Raw genomic sequence first — 22,936 nt, forward strand, 5'->3', positions numbered from 1 at the left:
AATTTATTTATTTATTTATTTTAGATTTTATTTATTTATTCATGAGAAACACAGAGAAAAAGAGGCAGGGACAGAGGCAGAGGGAGAAGCACGCTCCATGCAGGGAGCCAGATGTGGGACTCGATCCCCGGACCATGGGATCACGTCTTGAGCTGAAGACAGATGCTCAACCGCTGAGCCACCCAGGTGTCCCAGCTTTGTTAAACTTAATGATTTTTTTTTTTAAAGAAATTAAGTTTGAATCTGACAAAGATATCACAACACCTAATTTCATCATCACCAAAGCATCTCAAAAACAGGATTTCAGAAGAGTGTAACATACTGAGGCCAGCTTTAACATTAGCTAGAAATCCATGGGCAACTTTCTTTGAATGAAAATATTGATTCTAAACTATCTGCAGTGAGGGAACAGTACAGAGTTGAATCACCTAAAACCCCTAAATTCACACATGACTTCTCTTTGGCATCAGAATGCATTTTGGTCTGCTCTATGGACATGGGTATGCTATTGTGGAAATTCCTATGAAAACATGACTTCAAAGGAACTACATGCCTGTCTGGGATCCCTATATCTTCCAGAACCCTTAACTCTAGCTCACAGTTAACCAAAGCAGGACCTCACTACCCCACACAAGCACCAGCCCAGGAAAGCAGCCTCCTCGTGCTGACCTTCCCTACAGGGCAAAAGTTTCAGCTGAGCTGAGTGCAGTGACAACATCAAGTATGAACAAGATAATCAATGCTACAGAAGGCTTACTTATCTCCAAGAAAGGTTTTAACAGCCAAGGCCTGTGTAACTAATCAAGTACTCATCACAGAAGAAATTTCAGCTTCAACAAAAGGAATAATATTCAAATTATTGTGAAAGCATTCCCTTTAGTAAGTACAAAATAACCTTTTCAAAAATAAACTTTTCCCCAAAATGTTCTATACATCTCCACTTTTTTACTATATGTTTTAGTAGCACAAGGCTTCAAAGAATATTAAATGTTCATTACTCCCATTTGGCCAATGGATTAAAACAGAATGTCATGATCCTACATACAATTATTATCTTTCATATTCCTACAGAAAGCAAGGTACATATACCTCATGAAATAGCCAAGCTATACTGTGAGGACCAAAACAGATGCCATCGCTAGGTGACAACTAAGAAGAGAAAAACTTTATTTCAAAGACCAAAAGGCTTTTCCCTTGTAAAATTGGTTTTTAGTGGCTAATCTCTTGAAAACGTGCAGATGTATAACTATGTGAAATATTAGACTCAGTATAGTCAACTCGTGTATACTTTTTCATGTGAAGCACATGAACACAGTCACTATCAATAATGTTAAAAAATCAGATTAGAAAAAAAGTCAGGTTTTGAAATAGAAGATAGGCAGCAAAGACATGTCACTTTGACCTTGGCACCAAGCTAAAATCCTTTCTCGCCAGCTCTCCTATACCATACCCAGCATTCACTTGGGTTTCAACATTTCGCGGAGTTAGAACTTTTAGTCATTTAAAGAGCAGAAGTATTTACAACAATGACTGCAAATTATTCCATTCTCATACATTAACTATTTGCCTTGGTGGATATGAAATGGAGATTCAGTATTTTACCAAAACATGGGATTAGGAAAATGCTGGGACTATCAGTCTGAAATTTCAAAGATTATATTTTCCAAGCTCTGGGAAGTTTTACTTTAAGGAGAAAACAAAATTGCTATAAAACTTGTCTCATAATGTCACTTGATTTTCAACAAAAATTATTTCACACAAGGCGAAAGATACACCCTCCTGTAACGATAGCTTTGCATCTAAATCCTAATCTAAAATCTATTTGGGCAATAATAACAAAAAATCCCCTTTAATAAATTCCAAAATTTTATTTTAACCTTTACTGCTCTGTACAATAATTCAAATCCCAACCAGAGAACTAAGAATGTGATAATAAATGCCGAGGTCTGTATATCAATCTGCAACCACTCAAGTTTCTCTCCATTAGCCTCAGGCCTAGTACATCCGAGACATGTGAGCAGCCCTGAAATCAAGAGTACTGCCTCCCACTATATGAAACCCTAACTCTAAAATCTCTGTTCTAGGGATGCAAGTATAAAGTTTAGTCTCTTTGACATTTCATCATGGTTGTTACCTCGTTCCATTTCATCGTGGAAATTGTCAGTATGCTGCAGGGGTGCAGGGGGCATTAAGCAAAGAAGCAAGGACGCATTTATACCTCTTTGTCTTCTTTCCTTCACCCAAATCACCCTCTTTTGATGGCTCCCGCTAAGGACGACATAGGGCCCCCCATGACTGGAAGCAACTTTCAACCAACTTTGTTCTTCCAAGTCCTTTTCAGTTTTTTTTTTTGTCTTTTTAAAATTTTATTTATTCATGACAGACACACAGAGAGAGAGAGAGAGAGAGGGAGAGGCAGAGACACAGGCCGAGGGAGAAGCAGACTCCATGCAGGGAGCCCGACGTGGGACTCGATCCCAGGTCTCCAGGAGCACACCGGCACTGAAGGTGGCGCAAAACCGCTGGGCCACCGGGGTTGCCCTTTTCTTAAAAAAAATATTTTTAATTTAATTTATTTTTAATTTATTTTTATTTTTAATTTATTTTTATTTATTTATTTTTTAATAATTATTTTTTATTGGTGTTCAATTTGCCGACATATAGAATAACACCCAGTGCTCATCCCATCAAGTGCCCCCTTCAGTGCCCGTCACCCATTCACCCCCACCCCCCGCCCTCCTCCCCTTCCACCACCCCTAGTTCATTTCCCAGAGTTAGGAGAGAAGAAGTGGGTAGGAAATATCGAAAGGGAGACAGAACATAAAGACTCTTTATTTTTTTATATTTTTTTATGTCTTTGTTTTCTGAGGTCTTTCTGCTGCTTCTCTTTTGCTCTCAATTTCTTTTTGCCTCCAGCCTTATCACTTCTTGCCCCCTTCACTGCATAGAGTTTCCTGGGGATAGGTGGCCTTCACCTTCCCTGCCCCTGGGTCCTCCCTGTGGAACACTGGCATACTCTGGTACTGCTTTCTTTTGGGGAAGCACCTATGCTCACACCCCGTTTCCTATGAGTTTGAGATCCAAGGTCTTCTGAGTGGCTTTTCTCCCCACAGGTGGAAGAGGGCAGGGATCTAGAAGGGGTGGGATTCAGAAGACCAGGGCTCTAGTCTAACTGACTCGCTGGCCTCGGGCTAACTACCTTATGCCTCTTAGCCTCTTGTTTCTCACCTGTAAAATTAGGATAATAATTGTAGCTGCCCCATAAGACTTTATTTTTTTTAAGAGTTTTATTTATTTATGAGAGACACAGAGAGCCCGATGTGGGCCCCGATCCCAGGACCCCAGGATCACGACCTGAGCCAAAGACTGATGCCGATGTGGGCCCCGATCCCAGGACCCCAGGATCACGACCTGAGCCAAAGACTGATGCTCAACCACTGAGCGACCCAGATGCCCCTCCCGCATAAGACTGTTTCGTTAAGGTTTAGATGAAACATGCTCATCCCCACACTGTATCCTCCTTCCCCAACTGATGTCTGTCTCCCTCTCTTCCTGACTCTTCGGGAAATACTCCAAACACACATGCTTGAAAGTCACCTAGAGCCAGCTCAGCCCTCCCTCCTCTGAGTTCCCAAGGACTCTTAGCAGCTCCAAGAGAAAATGTGCCTTGAAGCAGAAACCTCATAGGTCTCCTGGAACCTTGACACAACCCCGAGGCCAGGACGTTCCACAGGCCTTTTGCTCTGATTGCTCTGTCAATGGGTTTTGCTTTTTTAAAATTGCTATCCTACAGCTTCCCCTTTCCTGACTTAGAAAACCTCCTTCCCTCTTCCTGGTCCCACGATGGATCCACTTCTTCCCAAGGACTGGATCTGAGGCTGACAAAGCTACAGAGAGAGAAAAGCCAGAGAGGCCCACCCCATCCAGGACTCACTCAGTTATGATTGTCAAATATTCTAAAGTTTAACTAGCCTTTTCTCTAGGATGGAGGAGGCCAGGGTGGACCAAACCAGACAGGGAACAGAGGCTGCGAAGAAAGGGGAGAGGAAATATGTGTGGTTATAAATTATTGCCTTCTGTCCCCATACAATTTCCTGAAGCAATTTACTCCTCATAATGCAATTATCTTTGGTATTTTGAAAAGCATCCTTATTTCAAAACAAGGAAGTTGGGATTTTAGAAATCACACTGTGTGTACTTGGAGGGTAGAGTTACAATAGCCAGGGCTCGATGCCCTCTTGCGTCGCCTTCCTGGGAGACTGCCTCGGCCTCACCCATCCTCCTGTTGTGATTTTTAGCTTACAATAAACTATTAGAAGACAAAAAAATGCCAAGCATTTAACCCCTTACCAGGCAATGTTTACTGTTAGAGTTCGAATACAGTTGATTGAAAGGAGGGAAGAAAAGCTGAAGACCTTTCTAGATGTTATTTGGAATTGTTATCTCCTCTCTCAAGAGCCCTGTGGTGGTGCAGCTCTTAGCAACTCCCTGTCTTTCCTTCTCAAGGGATTGAGCATGGAGCTCTAAAAAAAAAAAGAAAGAAAAGAAAAGAAAAGAAAAGAAAAGAAAAGAAAAGAAAAGAAAAGAAAAAGAAAGAAAGAAAGAAAGAAAGAAAAGAAGAAAAGAAAAGAAGAAAAAAAAGAAAGAAAGAAAGAAAGAAAGAAAGAAAGAAAGAAAGAGAGAGAGAGAGAGAAAAAGAAAAAAGCAAAGCCTGAAGGACAAAGCCTCAACCAACCAAAGGGACGTGAGTTAGTTCTGAAGTCAGCGTGACTTGACATGCTGCTGTGGAAATAGAAGGTGTGCTGTTCAGGAGCAAAGAAATCTGGTTGAACAACTTCACTTCTCCTTGGATGAAGGATTGAAATTAGGCTTGCAAAGGAGCAGGAAATCTGAGGACTTTAATGTCAGGAGCCAAAAAAACACAACTCTCCCAATTTAGGGGGAGAGGAAGCCCAGCCAGTGGACCCGCAACATGTGAGTGGCTCTCGGGATCTCTGTCCAAGGGCGCTCAGACATCTGCAGCAACACTTAGAAGCTGTTTTCAAATCCCAAAGTCTCTGACTATTCTCCTAGACTCACACCAGACGAACATTCCTCCCTTCCCCTAAGTTCTGCAGTGCCCTTGTGCACACTGTCGCCAATAAACAGAAACACCTGCTCTTGTGTTTTCAAGAAATCCATGACCAGCACATCCTTGCGTTGGAAAGTGGGAGCCCAAGCCAAACATACTGTTTATCATTTTTGAAATGGGTAGTTCAATATATCAATTCCATGTTATAAATTGTTTTAAAAACATCACAACACCAAATGATTGAAATATGTGAAGATTCAGTCCAGCACTGATAGAGAGCACACTCATTTCTTTATCCGAGTATTCAGTGCAAGTCAGCTTACCTCTTTCCAAGCAGCCTTACGTAAAGCTGCGTGGGATGATGTGGCATAGGAAGGCCCTGAATGCACCTCCTCCCACCGACACCAAATCTGCAGCCTCATATGGAGAAACTCCCTCTGAAGAAGAACTGAAAACCAGCTGAACTGCCCTTCCACAAGGAATGATGGAAGACCACACCCAGATGGTCAGGAGAGGCAGAGACATGGTCTTGCCAGAAGCCCTCTAGCCCCCCAGCATGGAGACCCAGAACAGGGAGGGATTTCACAAGTGCAGTTTCTCCCAGTGGAGTGAAGGGTTTATGCCCCATGCCAGGTACCCTAACCCTTGGGACCTGCACCAGAGAGATGTGCCCCAAAAAAGTCTGGCTTAGAACAATGGGACTTATGTCCAAGGAGCACGTGGTCTCACTCACATGGAGACCCGGGACAAAAGCAATCTAGACTCTTGAGCCTAGATGAAAAGCATCTAGACTCTGCGTGAAGGACATTCATTTGCTAATCTTAAGGCATCTGCCAGAGGGGTGGGGGACAGGTGGGACTCTCTCCAGAGATGAACACCATTTCTGCAGTCTCCCTCTATCCTACTGGCATGGGCAGGCACACAGAGACATGGAACCCTCCTGCTGCCTTGCTAGGGCCAGTGGGGTGAGTGGTCCATGATATTTTCCCACTGCCTTGCTGAAGCTGGCAGGCATGTGCCTTCCTGGGGCTGGAGGGTACAAGTGGTCACAGCATTCTCCCACCGCCTTGTTGCTGCTGACGGGATGCAGAGACAGCACTCTCCTGCAGCATCACCAAAGCCAAGGGCCGTGCACAGCCCAGGCATTTGCCCACTGCCTTTCTAAAGCTGGTGGGCATGCCCCATCCCTGTACTCTCCAGCTGCATTGCAAAGCCAGCAGGTGCCTGCAGCCCAAACAGTGGACACCCATTGATCACCTAGCCCTGGTGGCCAGGGGGCTTGTGTTCCTGGGCCCCACAGGACTATAATAATTGCAAAGACAGTTCCTGGCAGGGTACAACCCCCAGGGTGCTGCACAGACAGCTGACCGAAGCACATCCCCAGTCTCACCATGAAGAAGTCCTATTTACTTGACCTGGAGCTTTTGCCTGAGGGACATACTTCCTGCTTGCCACAAAACCAGAGATTATGAAGGTGTTTCTCAGGGAACACAGGCAGAGAGACAGAATCCTCGCACTCAGCCCTGGCCTTGCCTCAACTCTCCTCAATCTCCCAGGAAGGAGCTTATACATTTGTCTAGAGCCCTGTATTTTGCAACCTTCACCCAAAGGACACCTCTGGGCCTCCTAGTCTGGAGGCCAACAGTTTATGACTGTGGTCCCACAGGACTGTGTTTATTTGCATACTTTAAAAGCTGCTGCATATGGGTCTAGCTTCCTATCGGCCTTAAACTACATTCTAAAAGATCCTTCCCTTTGGAATATCCACAGGTCTTGGCACCCCAGCAGAGGCCTGTCAAGAATAAATCAGGCTAGGGATCCCTGGGTGGCTCAGTGGCTGAGCATCTGCCTTTGGCTCAGGGCATGATCCTGGGGTTCTGGAATCAAGTCCCACATCAGGCTCCCTGTGGGGAGCCTGCTTCTCTCTCTGCCCATGTCTCTGCCTCTCTCTGTGTGTCTTTCATGAATAAATAAATAAAATCTTTGAGAGAGAGAGAGAGAGAGAGGAGAGAGAGAGAGAGAGATTGATTAAATCAGGCTTCCTGGGCAATCGCAAAGGTTGGAAAGAGCTAGAGTGAGGTTGAATGACAAGGTTCATCACCCACACGAGGCCACTCCTTCAAGATGGGGAGAGGTTGCTTTTTGGCCTAACATGTAGAAACAGAGAGAGTCAAGCAAAAATGAAGACACAGAGAAGTATGTTCCAAATGAAAGAACAAGGTAAAATCTCAGAAAAATACCTTAATTTAACAGGGTAAGTAATCTAGCTGATAAAGAAATCTAAGTAATGGTCACAAAGATGCTGACCAGACTCAGGAGAAGCTCAGATGAATGCACAGTGAGAACTTCAACAAAGAAATGGAACACATCAGCAAGTGCCAAGCATTAGTCATGGAGCTGAAGCACACAATGGAGGGGATCCCCAGCAGACCAGATGAAGAAAAGCAGATCAGCCATCTGGAAGGCAGGGCAGTGGAGCTCACCCAAACAGAGCAGCATAAAGGAAAAAAAGAAGTCAAAAAAGAGAGGAGGAGGAGGAAGAGGAGGAGGAGGAGGAGGAGGAGGAGGAGGAGGAGGAGGAGGAGGAGGAGGAGGAAGAAGAAGAAGAAGAAGAAGAAGAAGAAGAAGAAGAAGAAGAGGAGGAGGAGGAGGAGGAGAAAAAGGAGGAGGAGGAGGAGAAGGAGAAGAAGAAGAAAGAAGAAAGAAGAAAGAAGAAGAAAAAGAAAACGAAGACGAAGAAGACGACGACGACGACGAAGACAGCTTCACAGGCCAATGGGACAACATCAAGTGGAATGACATTTACCTTACAAGGGCCAGGAGGAGAAGAGAGAGAGAAAGGAGCAGAAAGTTATTTGACAAAATAAAATAATGGCTGAAAAGTGCCCTCACCTAGGAAGAGAAACAGACATCCAGTTCCAGGAAGCCCAGAGAATTCCAAGTAAGATGAACCCAAAGAGATCACACCAAGCACATTCTAATTAAATGTCAAAAGCTAAAGATAAAAAGAGAATTTTAAAAGCAACAAGAGAAAAACAACTTGCTACATACATACCATAAGATAATCAGCAGATTTTTCATCAGAAATTTGCAGCCAGAGGGGAGTGGGATGATGAATCCAAAGTGCTGAACGGAAAAAAAGCTGCCAACCAAGAATACTCTACCCAACAAGGTTATCATTCAGAACTGAAGTACAAATCAGGAGGATGGTAACAAGATCTATGTGCTGATCACTTTGCAATATTTACAAATATCAAGTCATTATACTGTACCCCTGAGGCCAATATAATGACATATGTCAATTATACTTCAATGAAATATTTTTTTAAATAAATAATGCAGGGCACCTGAGTGGCTGAGTCAGTTAAGTGTCTGACTTCTGATTTCAGTTCTGATCATGATCTCAGGGTCCTGGGATCGAGCTCCACATGGGACTCTCCACTATGCTTGGGATTCTCTCTCTCTTTCTCTCTCTCTTTCCCACTGCCTCTCCCCCTACTCATGCTCAATAAATAAATACATAATCTTTAAAAATAAGTAAATAGCTCTACACAGGCTCACTCTAATATTCCTTATGTTGACATTCTCTGAATGAGATAAATTAAGCTCTAAGAGAACTTAGGCACCTAGTTACGAAATCCAAATGAATCTTAACTTCTGGGTTAGCCTGTCCTTAGCCATTACAAACAAATATTTTTTAAATTAAAAAAAAACTTTTTATGTGATTAAATGTATTATTTTTTTTTAAATATTTTATTTATTTAATCATGAGAGACACAGAGAGAAAGAGAGGCAGAGGCACAGGCAGAGGGAGAAGCAAACTCCATGCAGAGAGCCCAACATGGGACTCAATCTCGGGTTCCCAGGATTACACCCTGGGCTGAAGGTGGTGCTAAACTGCTGAGCTGCCTGGGCTGCCCAAAACGTATTATTTTTTAAAAAGTTCTATCTTAAAAAAAAAAAAGTTCTATATTTACTAATTCACTTGACAGAGAGAGAGAGAGAGAGAGCATAAGCAGGGGAAGCAGCAGAGGAAGATGGAGAAGCAGGCTCCCCACTGAGCAGAGATCCTGACCGGGGACTCTATCCCAGGACCCTGGGATCATTACCTGAGCCAAAGGCAGATGCTTAATCAACTGAGCCACCCAGGTGCCCTAACATTTATTTCTAAATCACTATAGCTTCCAAGTCTAGAAAGGGAGCTTCATATTAAGCCCTCTGCCAACATTCATCACTCGAATTTGAGAAGTGACAGCTCTCTTTGTCAGAAGTTTGTGGGGGACCATCTCTGAGGCTCGAGTCGATGGGAGGAATCTTACCTGTCCTCAAAGCACACAGTACACTTCCAGGCACGGGTCTTCCTCAGGAACACTCGGCACTCAGAACACACACGGTGGCTGCAGCCCTGGCACACGGCCCCGCGGTTCAGCAGGAGCCCCAGCTCCTGGTGGCAGCGTGCACAGGAGTTCTCCCTGTACTCCTGGCTCACGCTCTTTGCTCCTTTCCACCGGAGATGCTGCAGGTGTGTTTTCAGTTTCCTGTGGCCCAAAGAGTCAGATAATAAGATATGACTAAATGGAAGGGCAGACCCCAGACATGCTCCTACATGGCAAAGGCCCCAACACCAACGCCATAGCATATGAATAAAGAAGGGGCTTTGGCATCCAACACTCCTGGGTAAAACATGGATGGCTGTGTGACTATGAATCTCATGCAATCTCTCCAGAAGGGGGCTCCGAGATTTTTCTCCACTGTGAAACAGAGATGGAAAAAAGCCTACCTCCCAGGGATGCTGGGAGGATTAAATGGCAAAGCCTAAAAAGTGTCTGGCATGGAGAAGTTAGCCGCTAGTTTTGTTCTAGGCTCATCCCTCCATGCCCAAAGAGCATCATAAGGGTTAGCAAGAACAGAGAGAGGACAAAACAAAACACACACAGAAAATGCCATCAATTTTAATATAGAAGGCATGGAAATATCTATAATGATATGCACACCTGTTGCTGTCATTAAGTCTCAGTAAAAATTATTTAACTAATGCTACGTTTCTACTACTGGATTTTTTTTTTTTTTAATGGGTGGTCAGTTCACTTCCAGTCCCTATTTCCCCGAGACAATACCCCAAGTGCCAGGGGACCTTACACTGGACCCCAAAGAGGTATTATTAACCAGAATACTCTTTTTTGAAACATCTCTGCTAACTATTTTTAGAAGAGAGAAGCCAGTCTCGAGACGCAAATTTATGTTCATTCAACTTACAGGATTTGCTCTAGTCAGTTCCCTCTGGAAAAAAATTTCCTTACCACAGTGTCCATATTACTTTGTTTCTATTCAAAATCATGCTTCTAAATCACTGAAAGGCCTCCAATCATCAAAGACAATCCATTTTGTTCAGTGTATTATTTTTTTTAGTGGAAGAAAGTATAAGTGCATTTAGAGAGCTTTGGAATGACAGGAGAGGACAGAAAAAACAGTGTAGGGGCGCCTGGGGGCGCTCAGTTGGTTAAGCATCTGCCTTCAGCTCAGGTTGTGATCCCGGGGTCCTGAGATCGAGACCCGTTGTGGGCCCTGCTCAGTGGGGAGCCTACCTCTCCTTCTCCCTCTGCTCCTTCCCCTGCTTGTGCTCCCTCTCTCTTGCTCGCTTACTCTCTCTCTCAAGTAAATAAATGAAATCTTAAAAGAAAAAAGGAAAAGAAATCACTGTATCTTTCAGATAACCCACAAACTTCTCTCATTCCTCAACCATTTTGTTGCCCTAAATTTTATTTTATATGTATTTTTCTTTTTTTTTTTTTTTTGTTTTTTTGGGGTTTTTTTTGTTTTTTTTTGTTGTTGTTGTTTTTCTTTTTATATGTATTTTTCTTGACAGACTCTGAAAGAGTTTTGTCATTAAAAACAAAATCAAAAAGCCTATTCCATGTACTTATTTTTCAAACATCGATAAACGAGGCATCGCCATTTATAAAGGTGAAACTTGACCGCTAACATCAGCAGTTTTGACCCGGCCTAGCCCTGCTTTATTAAGTGTAAACTATTATCAAATAGCGCATGGCATGTGGCTTCTAGATAGACAAGGAAAGAAACTTCCTATTGACAGATCAGTCAGAGAACAGGCTGAGCAGGTTCATATTTTATGCTCCCCCTGCCCTCAAAGCCAACTTGGAAGCAAAAGCACACAAAGGAAAAGACAGGAACGGATTGCAGTGGACCTGCTATTTCTACGTTGCTTTCTTGGCTTTTCTGTGGGTCTTTGGTGACCCTCCCCCCCCCCCCAAAAAAAACAATTTAGGCAACCTATCACTGGAGGTCTTTCCCTTGTGAAGCATAGTAGAAGCCTGAAAATCTTCCTTTTCTTTTCTTTTTTTTTTTTTAAGTATTTTTATTTATTTATTCATGAGAGACACACAGACAGAGAGAGAAGCAGAGACAGAGGCAGAGGGAGAAGCAGGCTCCCTGGGAGGGAGCCCAATGTGGGACTTCAACCCGGGACCCCAGGATCACAGCCTGAGCCACCCACGTGCCCCTGAAAATCTTCTTTTGTTTTTTTTTTTTTTTTGTTTTTTTTGTTTTTAAATTTTTATTTTTATTTATTTTTGATAGTCACGGAGAGAGAGAGAGAGAGGCAGAGACACAGGCAGAGGGAGAAGCAGGCTCCATGCACCGGGAGCCCGATGTGGGATTCGATCCCGGGTCTCCAGGATCGCGCCCTGGGCCAAAGGCAGGCGCCAAACTGCTGCGCCACCCAGGGATCCCTGAAAATCTTCTTTTGAATTAGTCCCACAAAGTAGCAAAGGGACAAGCAGCAGACAACAAACTTAGCACCAAAAGGCATTATTTTAAGTGAACGACAAAAGCAGCCTCCCTTTTCCCTAATGTGGGGAGCTGAGTTATAGGGCAGGGCTACCTGGCCCCCACCCCTCACAGGGCCACTTGCAGAGGGGACGCCAGGACACCCAGTGGTCAGCAAGCATTGGTGAGCAAGCAGGTGGCAGCAAGCCAGGTGGCAGCGGGCTGCAAGGAGGCAAAGCCCAACCCCAGAGCCAGGCACCCGTGTGGATGACAACATACCGGATCCTTTCCTCCTCGATGTTTTGAACCGCCTGGTCTCGGTACAGGACCTGGAGGATGACCTCACGTTCCAATTCCTGGAGGCAATTCAGACTGACTTCCCGAGCCATTCCTTCTCTCGTGTGTAGACCCGAGTTGAGGGTCACTCCATGACCTGGACCGTGCACCCCTGTGCTATGGGTGAGCTCAGAGCGTCCAGGAGCAGCCCCGTGTGCTTGAAAGCGCTCCTTCTCCTATTTCATTGGCAACTGTTTGGCTCGTGGCTCTTTTTTTTTTTCCTTTTTAACTGCGTCACACCCAGGAGAAGAAAGTCCCAAGAGGCTGTCCGTCAGCTGGACTTGTGGCTCCCAGAGTCTCATGCCACCCAGGGGATCCTTTCCACTGGGCCCTACTGCTGCCTCTGATGGCTGTCTAAGACAAAAGCATATCTTTTTTCTGAGGTTTTTGCCAGAGAGGGTTATAAATCAGGCATGGCTCCAAGCAGATAATTTCTGCAAAGCAGAAGTGAGCCCCAATCTGAGGGAATTTACAAATGGCAGTTAGAAGAGTATGGAGGATATTTAGAAGCTAACTTTCCCCTCTAGTGCTTTCGGGTCAGCAGTAGTGGTAATTAGAAGCCCAGGCAGTTCAAAGCCTGTAGGAAAGACAACAACGAAATGGCATCATTTTCCTGACTTGTGTATGTTGGCAGCATTACTTCAGAACACACAAAATGTTCCACATGGACCTTTGCACCTTCTGCCATTGTGATAATGTAACATTTTAAATTTTATTAAATTGGCCTTCTCATGTTTCTAAAAGCCACAAACTTCTAAACTTGAACTCTTCTAGAATGAATCCAGTATCTCCAGTGATTAGAGGCATAAAGGTCCATGTTTAACGCCCATCATCCTAATTGAAAATACATTAAGAGAACTCAATGTGCTCAATGCTTAGCTATCAGTTTTACAATTCATTTCAAAACTCAAAAGAAATTTAATCAGTTGGGGATGTCTGAAGGATCATCCATCAATTATTTATGGTTTTTAATGGTTTTCAAGGATATCTTTTGCATGGGGTCTTGTTTCTGTTTAATGCTGGTTGAAAGGTTCTTCAGCCATTCTCCCTGCTTTTGTCCCCCCCATTGGTGACATTGGGCTCCCATAACCTTCAATTTGCTCCTCCCCGCAACCAAGAAGATGGTGTTGAATTTATAAAACACTGGCTAGATGCATATCAATGAAATACAGAAAGTGTAGATCAAAGCAATATACTTTCTGTAATGCCATTTTGTTATCAAATGGACATGAATTCTTTAGTAATAAGATTTCCTTTCAATGCTTTAGAAGCTAAACTTTTGTTGGGCTTCAACAGAAATCCACATTATATTAATTTATGATCCATAACAAATCATTAAATAAGAGGTTAATAGAGCCCTAAGCGATCATTTTCATTAAGCAGAGATTCTTAAACTTTTTTTTTTTTCTTAATCTTTGGTAGTCTGGTGAAGCCTGTGTATTTAAATGAATAAAATAAAATACATTTAATTACAAAGGAAACCATATACCAAAACGTTTTAATATAGTAATATATATACGTTCACTGATGCATGATCTAGCAGTGACCTAACAACTACTATAGTTTCAAAGTAGTGATTATAAATAACGTCTTGAGATAGCTGCAACATGCATTGTGGTATGAAAATATGTGTGATTTCCATTACTGATTTCTATTTGTTAACCAGTCCTGCTAGTTCTACTGTGGTTTGATGCCTATATTCATAATGGAAAGAAATGCTAAATTTTAGTTAGAGGTAGACAAAGATCTAATCTTTTCCCCATCCAAGTTCACAGCCCTATCAACTAAGGATTCAAGGCTTAAGGGATTCTAGATTTGTCAGTTCCTCTACTGTGGGACAAAGTTAAAATGCATGGCTCACCCAACTGCACAGGTTGCATGAATAGAAGAACAGAAAGACACAGAGCTCTGAAAGGGGCACTCTTGGCCTGTAGGCTTCAGGGAAGTACTCACCTGTGCCTGCCCTCAAAAGGCTTCCTATCTAGAAGGTGGCACAAAGCAACAGGATGCCGGGCTTTGGCCCAGGCTGGCTGGTAATCACTATATGACTGGTGCAAAGCCTTGACTTGTCTTGGTCCCCAGTTTCTGGATGAACAGATGGAACTCACAGATCTTAGTTCCCAAGGCTCTGAGTCTCTGGAAAAGAGGATAGCAATACAGAATAACGTATAATCAAGTAATAAGTGGTAAGGTGCAAATTGGCCAATATGTCATCAACTTTATGAGCTTATTTCTTCTAAACCTGCCCCTTGGATTTTCTTTCTTCTTATTTATTACTGGACCGAGAACGATCCAGTTGGTCTGATTCTCAAATATTTGAAATGAAGATTTTTGCACTTGGCTCAAAACACAAGATTTGTATGCACTGAGCTTTCTTTTGATGTGGTTTTTGCACTCTGTACTCTGGCTCTGGTCATGCAGTATGAGGTTGGAAATGATGGAAATGACGTTAATAAGTGGACTCATTGGGGGAATCCCAGCACAGGCAAATGTTCACTCATTCAGGTAGCTGGGTTTTACAGGAATACAGGATTCAATTATTACGTAAAATCAAATCCATGGCTGTGGGCTTCCAGTAGAAAGGGCCATTTTCAAGGATGAGAGAGAGTTCATCCTCCCCTCAGTGGCCATTCGCTCCTACTTACAGAAAAGTAAAATTCAGTTTGTTTCTCAGATCCATCCATCCATCCATCCATCCAGTAAACATTTATTGAGCACCTTCTAAGCACTATTCAAGTGCTTAGAGTACATGACTTGACTGGTGATTTACACTCTATCCCATGTATAACAAGACTATAATGTTGCTTACAATAAAAGCACATACAGGACAATTAAAGTCAGCAGTCAGTGTGGAAATGGGAGATCATTCTACCAGGAACCTGCAGTGAAACAGTCACTGTACTTGAGCATTGGATGTATTTCTGACTGTCCTAGTAGCCAAGGCAAAACCAAACAAAATGAAACAAAACAAAAAATCAAGGTGATGTATATCATTCTGATAAATCAAAGGAAGATGAGAAGGACCTCCTCGAGATGTAAAGGGTATAGACCAAGAAAACAATTAGTCAAGCTGTGGTTCAGCAGAAGAAGCAAAATTGTGCTTGAGGTATCATTATTAAATTGATCTTAAATTAAAGCTAAGAAGCTAGCACCAAATCATAATTCATTAAAAGCATTTCAAATAGAGATCAAAAGATGGTGCTTTCTAGTATTACAAGGCAACACTGGCACAAAGCATTGAAAACAAGAGGATAGTTGTTTAGTATCCATTCCCCTGTGTTTTTTATTCTTGACTTTCAGAAATTTGATTCTAGCTTCTGCAAACCTACAGTCATTCAAGCACTTGGTTAATATTTACAAGTAAAGCCTTCTATTGTTAGATGGAAATGTACTTTTTCCTTTAACCTGCAGGATCTGTCTCCAGATTCTCTGTAAACAAGAGGTGACTTTTGGAAATGATGCCATCAGTACTGCAGAGAGCATCACATCACGGCCATAAATTGAGACTGTTCATAGGGCATCACTTTAGGATCATTCACAGAAAGATTTAGCAGAAACCCAGACAGATGTTTTCTCTTTGGTTTCTAGCATTCTCCTAGTATCCCACCTGGCTTGGAGGTTTGGATATTCCATTTACCATGCTTAAGCCACAGCTGCTTCATCTCCTTGGGACTTGCCCAGGATTGTCATGAGGGCAGTACCACAATTACGTCTTTAGCAATTTGTGGGGTGCTTTTGGTTGTCACAGTGACAAAGAACTGTCTTGCAACCCCATGCAAATGTTGACTATCTTACCAGATAATTCAATTATTAAAAAATTATAATTACCTGATAAAATGTAACTCTTATAACAACACAAGGTATATTTTGCAGGATTTTAATATACTCTGATTTTTCCAGAAGGCAACTCTTGTGTAGATTGAAGGAAAACTGTACTTTGTTTCTTTTAGAGCTTTAACAAGAGCTGTTTATCATTTCAGAAAGTTGCATCACCAAAAGCAGCATTGTTTGTAGTATCTGAATGACTCCTTCCACATACCGGTAACAATCTGCATTTATAAATGTCATATTGGGGCAGCCCTGGTGGCGCAGTGGTTTAGCACCTCCTGCAGCCTGGGGTGTGATCCTGGAGACCCGGGATCGAGTCCCACATCGGGCTTCCTGCACGGAGCCTGCTTCTCCCTCTGCCTGTGTCTCTGCCTCTCTCTGACTGAATAAATAAATAAATCTTAAAAAAAAAAAAGTCATATTGGATGTGACTCTATTTACACACACATCTGACAACTTCACTGGGTCTTCTAACGTAGTTTACATATCCAAGTACCCATTACATGGTAATTATAAGTATATAATTTATAAAGTCCTCTATTTTTCCTTTTATCATGGTAATTGCATTGTACTAGTAATAGCGTGTAGGTAAGTTATAGTATACATGTATTCTGTTTCTGGATAGGAAAAGGAGAAACACAATATATTGCTTATAATGAAGGAGCACTAAGTTTCATAGCTTTAAGGGGAGCCCAGGTGGCTTAGTCAGTTAAGCTTCTAACCCTTGGTCTCAGGGTTGTGAGTTCAAGCCCCACATTGGACTCTGCTGGGCATGGAGCCTACTTTAAAAAAGTTTTCATAGAAGATCTTCATTAGAAGGGAAGATCCAATAATTTGTAAGATCACCTACAAATTAAGCTATATAAGTCTCTTGTTCATGTTTCAACACATTATTGGGTTTGTAGGAGAATGGGATTTGGGAAATAGAGAGGGGTTGGTGGTTGTTTTTTTGTGTTTTTGGTTTGGGGGCTCCTGTTTACAAATTTGCATAAGTAATTTCACGTCTGATTTCCAGGCTGTAATTGAGAGGTCAAGGTTCTCCTTCCAATGCAAAATATTTGACTTATTTCAGCTGCATTTTTTCAATCTTCTTCAATGGAAGTTCTGGGGCTCTTCCTGTACTTTGTCCCAGTTAGGCTGGCATTTGAATTCTTAGGCATTTTGTATCAACTGCCAACTTGGAGAGTCCACTGTGTGATCCATCTTGCAAATCACTCAAAAATGCTTCACTGAAACTGTTCTTAGCTCCTCATCTGCTTATCCAAGACAAAGTGCCCCCAGACCCCTGGCAACAATTTACTTATTTTTAATTTTTTAAGGTTTTATTGTTGTTGTTTAGTGAACTTCCTAGTCAATAGGGTGGCAGATGGAGTCAGTAAGCAGTGCAGGCCCATGGTAAACACCAAGAAAATCAGAATTTCAACCACCTCCTGGCATTAGCAGGGTGAGGTATACCTTTACAGATTCCATTTCTAGTCACCTGTAGTAGAAATCATGTTGGAATAGGTTTCATATTCTTTGAAACGTGGATGAAACAAATATACCTCTGCCATGGATGTTTTGATTGTTGATGTTTTGAAGTAGAACATGGAGACAGTCAAAGAATTACATGAAATCTATGAAAATCAGTTTGCAGGTTCCTTGCACTGTTACATATTATTGTGTAGGATGACAGTAAGAGTAAGATGAGATAATAACATCTGAAACCCTCACAAAGTGGCTAACAGAGAACTGCCGAGGTGCCCCCTGGCTTGCCCACCAATGGGCTGCGAGCACCCAGGGGAATGGTAGTGACAGGACCAAATGGATGGCGAGGAAGAGGAAGATGACAACACTGGGACAGGCTAGTCTTCATGGCAAAGGTGAGGCCTGCTGAGCCTGGGAGAGGACGAGGAGCTGGCTTGAGGAATGCAGAGGGCGTCTCTCTAGGTGAGGATATGGGATTCCTCCCCCAGCACGGGAGCCCGGCTTCCCCACTGCTCAAAAACTCCGAAGCACAAACATGGCCTTCCCGACACCCCTGATCCAGTGTCTTCCTACTTCTGCACCCTCACTTTCCAGGGACTATTCCGATGTTCTCATGGTAGATTCCTTTGAGACTATTCCCCCAAGCACATCATGCACTTTTCCTTCTCCGTGCATTTGCTCCTGTTCTTCCCTCTGTCCACCGAAATCTAATGTACTCGTGGGCAGTGAGAGAACAGTCAGGAAAGCAGGTCTGGAGCCTGACTGTGCGTGAGTAGTTCAGCTCTGTCCCTTCCTAACTGCTGCGTGAGTTACATAAACCTTCTGGGATTTAATTTCCTTGTCCATCCAGAGAACTACTGCGCCTACTTCACAGAGTAGCTGTGAGGACTAACTGTTTTGAATCATATCCACTACTCAGATCATGGTGGCAAGCATATAATAAGCAGTTGATAAATGTTAGCTGCCATGATTATTGTTAGCAGTAATAGTATCATTATCATCAATATTAATCTTTCAAGGTCAGATCAATTGCTACCTAATTCGGGAACTTTCTTCTTATTTACAATCAAAATTAGTCACTCCTTCCTTATAACACCCCTCTACTTGGTATATTGCTCTATGGGGACCCTGACTTCATTCTGGCTTGTAGTCCAGAGTCCTTTCTAGCAGTGACATTGGGTTTTAGGGATCCCTCACCCCTCAGCAAGTAGGTCCTTAGTGTTTGGCGTGTGTTGAGAAATGCAGTGACTGTTGTGACATGCGGGTTTGCTTACAAAGCAGGAAGCATGAACTTAAGCAGAGTTAGGAAGTCAGGATAGTAAGATGAGCAAGAAAGCACCCAGTTCTGAAAGCTTCAGCCTCCAGGAAACTGAAAAGCGCAGGAAAATCTGAGTTGTTTTGGAATTTGAGAAGCATTCCAAAAACTGTTTTTGTTTTAATGATCTCATGCAGGAAGTCACAGCCTCCTAGCTGGAGAGATGAAGCCTCCCAGATCCATTTTTCTGAGATGCACTTATTCACTGTCCCATTCACCTGACAGGTTCTTCCATTTCATTTATTTTGTCCCAAGCAAAGAAGTCGGGCTCTGTTCTTACCCACGGGGAGCCCCGACCTCCTTTTTCCATTGCACATTTGTATTTTTGCAATGGTGTCTGCCTTTGCTTTGCAGCATTCCACCCACCGGTCTAATTACATTTAACGATGAAAAAAGGAAACCAATACCACAGCACCATTTTGAAGGAAAAATCTTCCCGCAGCCACTACAGAAGCACTCTACAAACCGTCCCATCTCCACACAGGTCAGGGTACCGGGCAGCCTGGGATCCAACCCAGGGCATAGCCATGCGTTCTTGGGCCAGTTGCTTCACCTCTGTGAGACTCACTTCCCTTCTCTGCCTCCTTCATGGCCTGGAGAAAGCTGTCCCTGCCTCACAGGGTTGACTTGGAAATTAAATGAATCACCTAGGCAGACACAGAGAGCAACGGCTAGAATGAAGCAAGTGGGACTCGGTTTGTCTCCACCGCAGGAAGCCCCCAAAGCAGGGGAACAGGGGATTTTGGGGGGATTGATAGGGACAAAGCAGCAGGGGTGGGGGTCCCTCCTAGATGTAGCACGGTACTGAGATCCACGTATTTCCATTTTGTCTGTATCCAGTCCCGCTGCATGCCATCCCAGTGCATTGCTGGCGTCCGGACAAGCACAGCTGGGTTATGGTGCTTAGGGTGTGGGTTCAGCAATGTGGGTTCATAGACCCTCTGTGTGCCGAGCACATGCTAGGTGTTGAGTTTGTACAATGAGTAAGACCCCATCCCTGCATTCCGCGCTCCAGCCAGATGATGACATGTGGACAAGTAAGCCACACCGTGGTGGGATGAACATAAAAACACAAGAATGCTGGGAGGGATGCAGGATGCTCCATACAGCAGGAGCAGAAATGTCTGGGCAGGGTGGGGGGGTGGTTCTTCCCAGGGGACAACTTTGCCAGGAGGACAGAACAGTCTATTGTGGCTTGAAGCCACTCCTGCCTGCCTTCCCCAGCCTAACAGCAAAGCTCAATGACGGGCTCTCAGACCTGCCCAGGGGGCAGCACAAGAGCCGTGACACTCAGGGAGAGCAAGGAGGACAGGAAAGGGTGTTTTTTGCTGGAAGATAGGGGTCCCCTCTCGTCTCACCCCGTCACCAGTCATCACTGAGCGGGTGGTCATCAGATCACAGGCCAGAGAGCCCCCCCTCCCCACCTGCCAGTGACACAGGGACGGTGACAGTGGAAACGTGGCAAATTGCAGGGGTGTGTGCGCAGGTCACCAGGACTGTCTGCACTGCCAGGATGTTCAAGGGAAACTGCAGAATGTTCTCAAAGCCCGAAAGCCACAGCCCTGCCACCACCCCCGGCGCACGTCATTTTGGGGGGGCCCCAAGCCACACCACTCTGCGCTTTACCACAGCCGTTTCCTTGAGAGGCGACAGCTTGAGAACACAGCCAGGGGACTCTACCTCGGATGCCGGCAAGGAGATCGGGGCGGTGTGACACTGCCCCTGACGCTGCATGTGACAATGTGGTCCCCTCTTGCTCCTGTGTGTTCTCCACTGTCGCAGCCACAAAGACAGCCAGTCCACGGGCATCAGACGGGGGGTGAATAAAGAACAGCTCTTGCCTCTGTGACTCCAACCCAAACCGGGTGGGGGGGGGGGCATTTCTGCCAAGGTGAGGCCACAGGCACGTGTGTCCAGCAGAAAATCTGACATCCGAATGGAGAGGTGTGTCAATCAACTCTTTGTCTCTCTTGTCACTTCACCAGAGGTGGGTTTTCCAGGAAGCCGGTGAAGCTCAAGCTTTGGCCTCCCTCGATGGCACAGCCCTGTGCTAGGCCCCCTACCTGGTGTTCTTTCACTCCCTTAAAAAAGTCTCCACGAGTTGTCTAAACTTCAAGTCCTAATACACGAGGTTGCACGTATGTGGAAGTCTAGAAATCTAGAAGACCCGAAGCCTACCTAACACAGGAGGAAGGGGAATGAGCACTGGAGCCTGAGAGGTCGCTGCTGTTTGCTGCTGACTCTACTTATTCTTCTCCAATCAGGTAGACATGTTGCCACCAAAACCCCCCAGAAGTGCCGTCTTAGAATCCAGGTTAAACACTGAAATAGATTTTCGCTTGTTCTACAGCTTAAACTTGACCTCCTCTTATGGAAACATAAAGAAATGAGAATTAAAATTATTACCTTGTTAGAGATCCCACTCATAATAATTGTTAAACTTTTTGTTGGACCAAAAGCAATGATTTATTTAGCACTTACTCTGGGCCAGTCTGACAAGGACTCTGCCTACATTAGTTCAATCTTCCTTACGACACTGTGAAGTACTATGCCCATTTTACAGATGAGGAGAGCGAGGCTTGGAGCAATTAAGTCATTTACCTAAAAGCAACACTCGAATTCGGGGCTGTTTAGCTTCAAGGCCTTATGCTTTATTTAGGCAGAAAAGCTAAGAAGTTAGAATCTCCAAGTGTCTTGGCTGAATAATCTCTTTCTTACAGCCATTCTAACTTCGTAGGAGATCCTTAACATCAAGGGCGCATTTTCCTCTCAAAATCTCTCTTCTTGCCAAGAAATACATTTGGAGGTTAAGGAAGCTTAACTAAAAGAAATTTAGATTAGACCCCAACTACCTTTCTTTTAGTTTTAAAAGTATATTTATGTTTCATGTCCAAACTAGAAATTATGGGTGATTGAAACAACCTGAATCTATGTGGAGTAGATTCAGAGCAAAACAGTAACAAACGGTACGTACACAAGCCACAGAAGAAAGCAAACAAAAGCAGTAAACCCAACATAAATACAAGCAATATCAAAACAAACACCTTTAAAAAAATTCACATCATATAACTTTTAGATAGTGACTTTTCTTTTTTTTTTTTTTTTTTGTTTGGTTTGGTTTTTACCTAAATCTCAACGACTTCCTCCATCCCATTTAGATTCATACCCTACATCTTAAATGTAGGCTACTCAATAGATGAGAAGTCATCCTCTAATTTATCACTGTTTTTGTTCCCCCCTGCCTTCTCAAGGTCATTGATTTAGGAAAAGTGACAATCACTGTCATCTCTATCCACCTCGCCCTCGGATCAACCTCCCCGATGGCTGGTCTGGGACACTCGCCTACCTTTGCATCGGCTGCCAGAGGAGAGACCGGGGCACCCGCCTGTCCTGGAGAGAAGGAAGTCAATTTGTCTTCACACTGGAACAGCTGACGCGTTTCTCCTTCCTTCCTGTGGGGCTAGAGCTGAAGTAGGCAGGGTCAGGACCCGCCCCAGGGCTTCTGCAGCTGCCCCCACATCACCAAGGACCCCAGGAGCAGAGCCACCCGGAGCCACACCCAGGGGCTCCTGCAACCTCACGGTTCACGTCTTTCGCTGGAGGACTGACCCTGCTGACGCTCCTGAAACCCCAAAGCGTTTTGCTCCTACCAAGGAAACCTCAAGAGACGCTAGACACGTCAACTATTCAGATGTTTTCACATTTGCAAGGGGTTTCACATCGATCTCAGGTGTGAATGACTAACTCCATTTTGAAGAACAGCTGTGAAGTTGAGAATAACAGGCTGGCCTCAACTTTGGGGGGCAGGGGGTAAATTTCGCCAAGGTATAGCAGGCACATAGACCAGGATGCAAATTGTAAGCAGCAGCTGGATAAGTTTTCCCAAGGTGAACATACCCCTATCAAGAAATGGACCTATATGGGGCACCTGGGTGCCAGGTGTTTGAGTGCTCAGTGGTTGAGCATCTGCCTTTGGCTCAGGGCGTGATCCCCAGGTCCTGGAATCGAGTCCCGCATCGGGCTCCCCGCATGGAGCCTGCTTCTCCCTCTGCCTGTGTCTCTCATGAATAAATAAATGAAATCTTAAAAAAAAAAAAAAAAAAGAAATGAAACTATTATAGCACCCTGAATGC

General features: G+C 44.0%; 1 protein-coding gene across 3 annotated transcripts in view; it reads right to left on the minus strand.

Moving 5' to 3' along the window:
- Window positions 1-22,445, minus strand: part of SYTL3 (synaptotagmin like 3) — an 84,650-nt gene extending 62,205 nt beyond the window's left edge. For all 3 annotated transcript variants that reach the window (XM_072766899.1, XM_072766908.1, XM_026018742.2), the window contains exons 1-4: window positions 22,150-22,445; window positions 14,147-14,329; window positions 12,137-12,770; window positions 9,391-9,609 (exon numbers count right to left, since the gene is read on the minus strand). In XM_072766899.1, coding sequence (XP_072623000.1) covers window positions 9,391-9,609; window positions 12,137-12,246 — 329 coding nt within the window. In that variant the 5' untranslated portion in view covers window positions 12,247-12,770; window positions 14,147-14,329; window positions 22,150-22,445. The remainder of the gene's footprint in view (window positions 1-9,390; window positions 9,610-12,136; window positions 12,771-14,146; window positions 14,330-22,149) is intronic.
- Between the last annotated feature and the right edge of the window lie 491 nt (window positions 22,446-22,936).

This window comes from Vulpes vulpes, chromosome 1 (assembly GCF_048418805.1).
Source record: "Vulpes vulpes isolate BD-2025 chromosome 1, VulVul3, whole genome shotgun sequence".
NCBI classification, from domain to species: Eukaryota; Metazoa; Chordata; class Mammalia; order Carnivora; family Canidae; genus Vulpes; species Vulpes vulpes.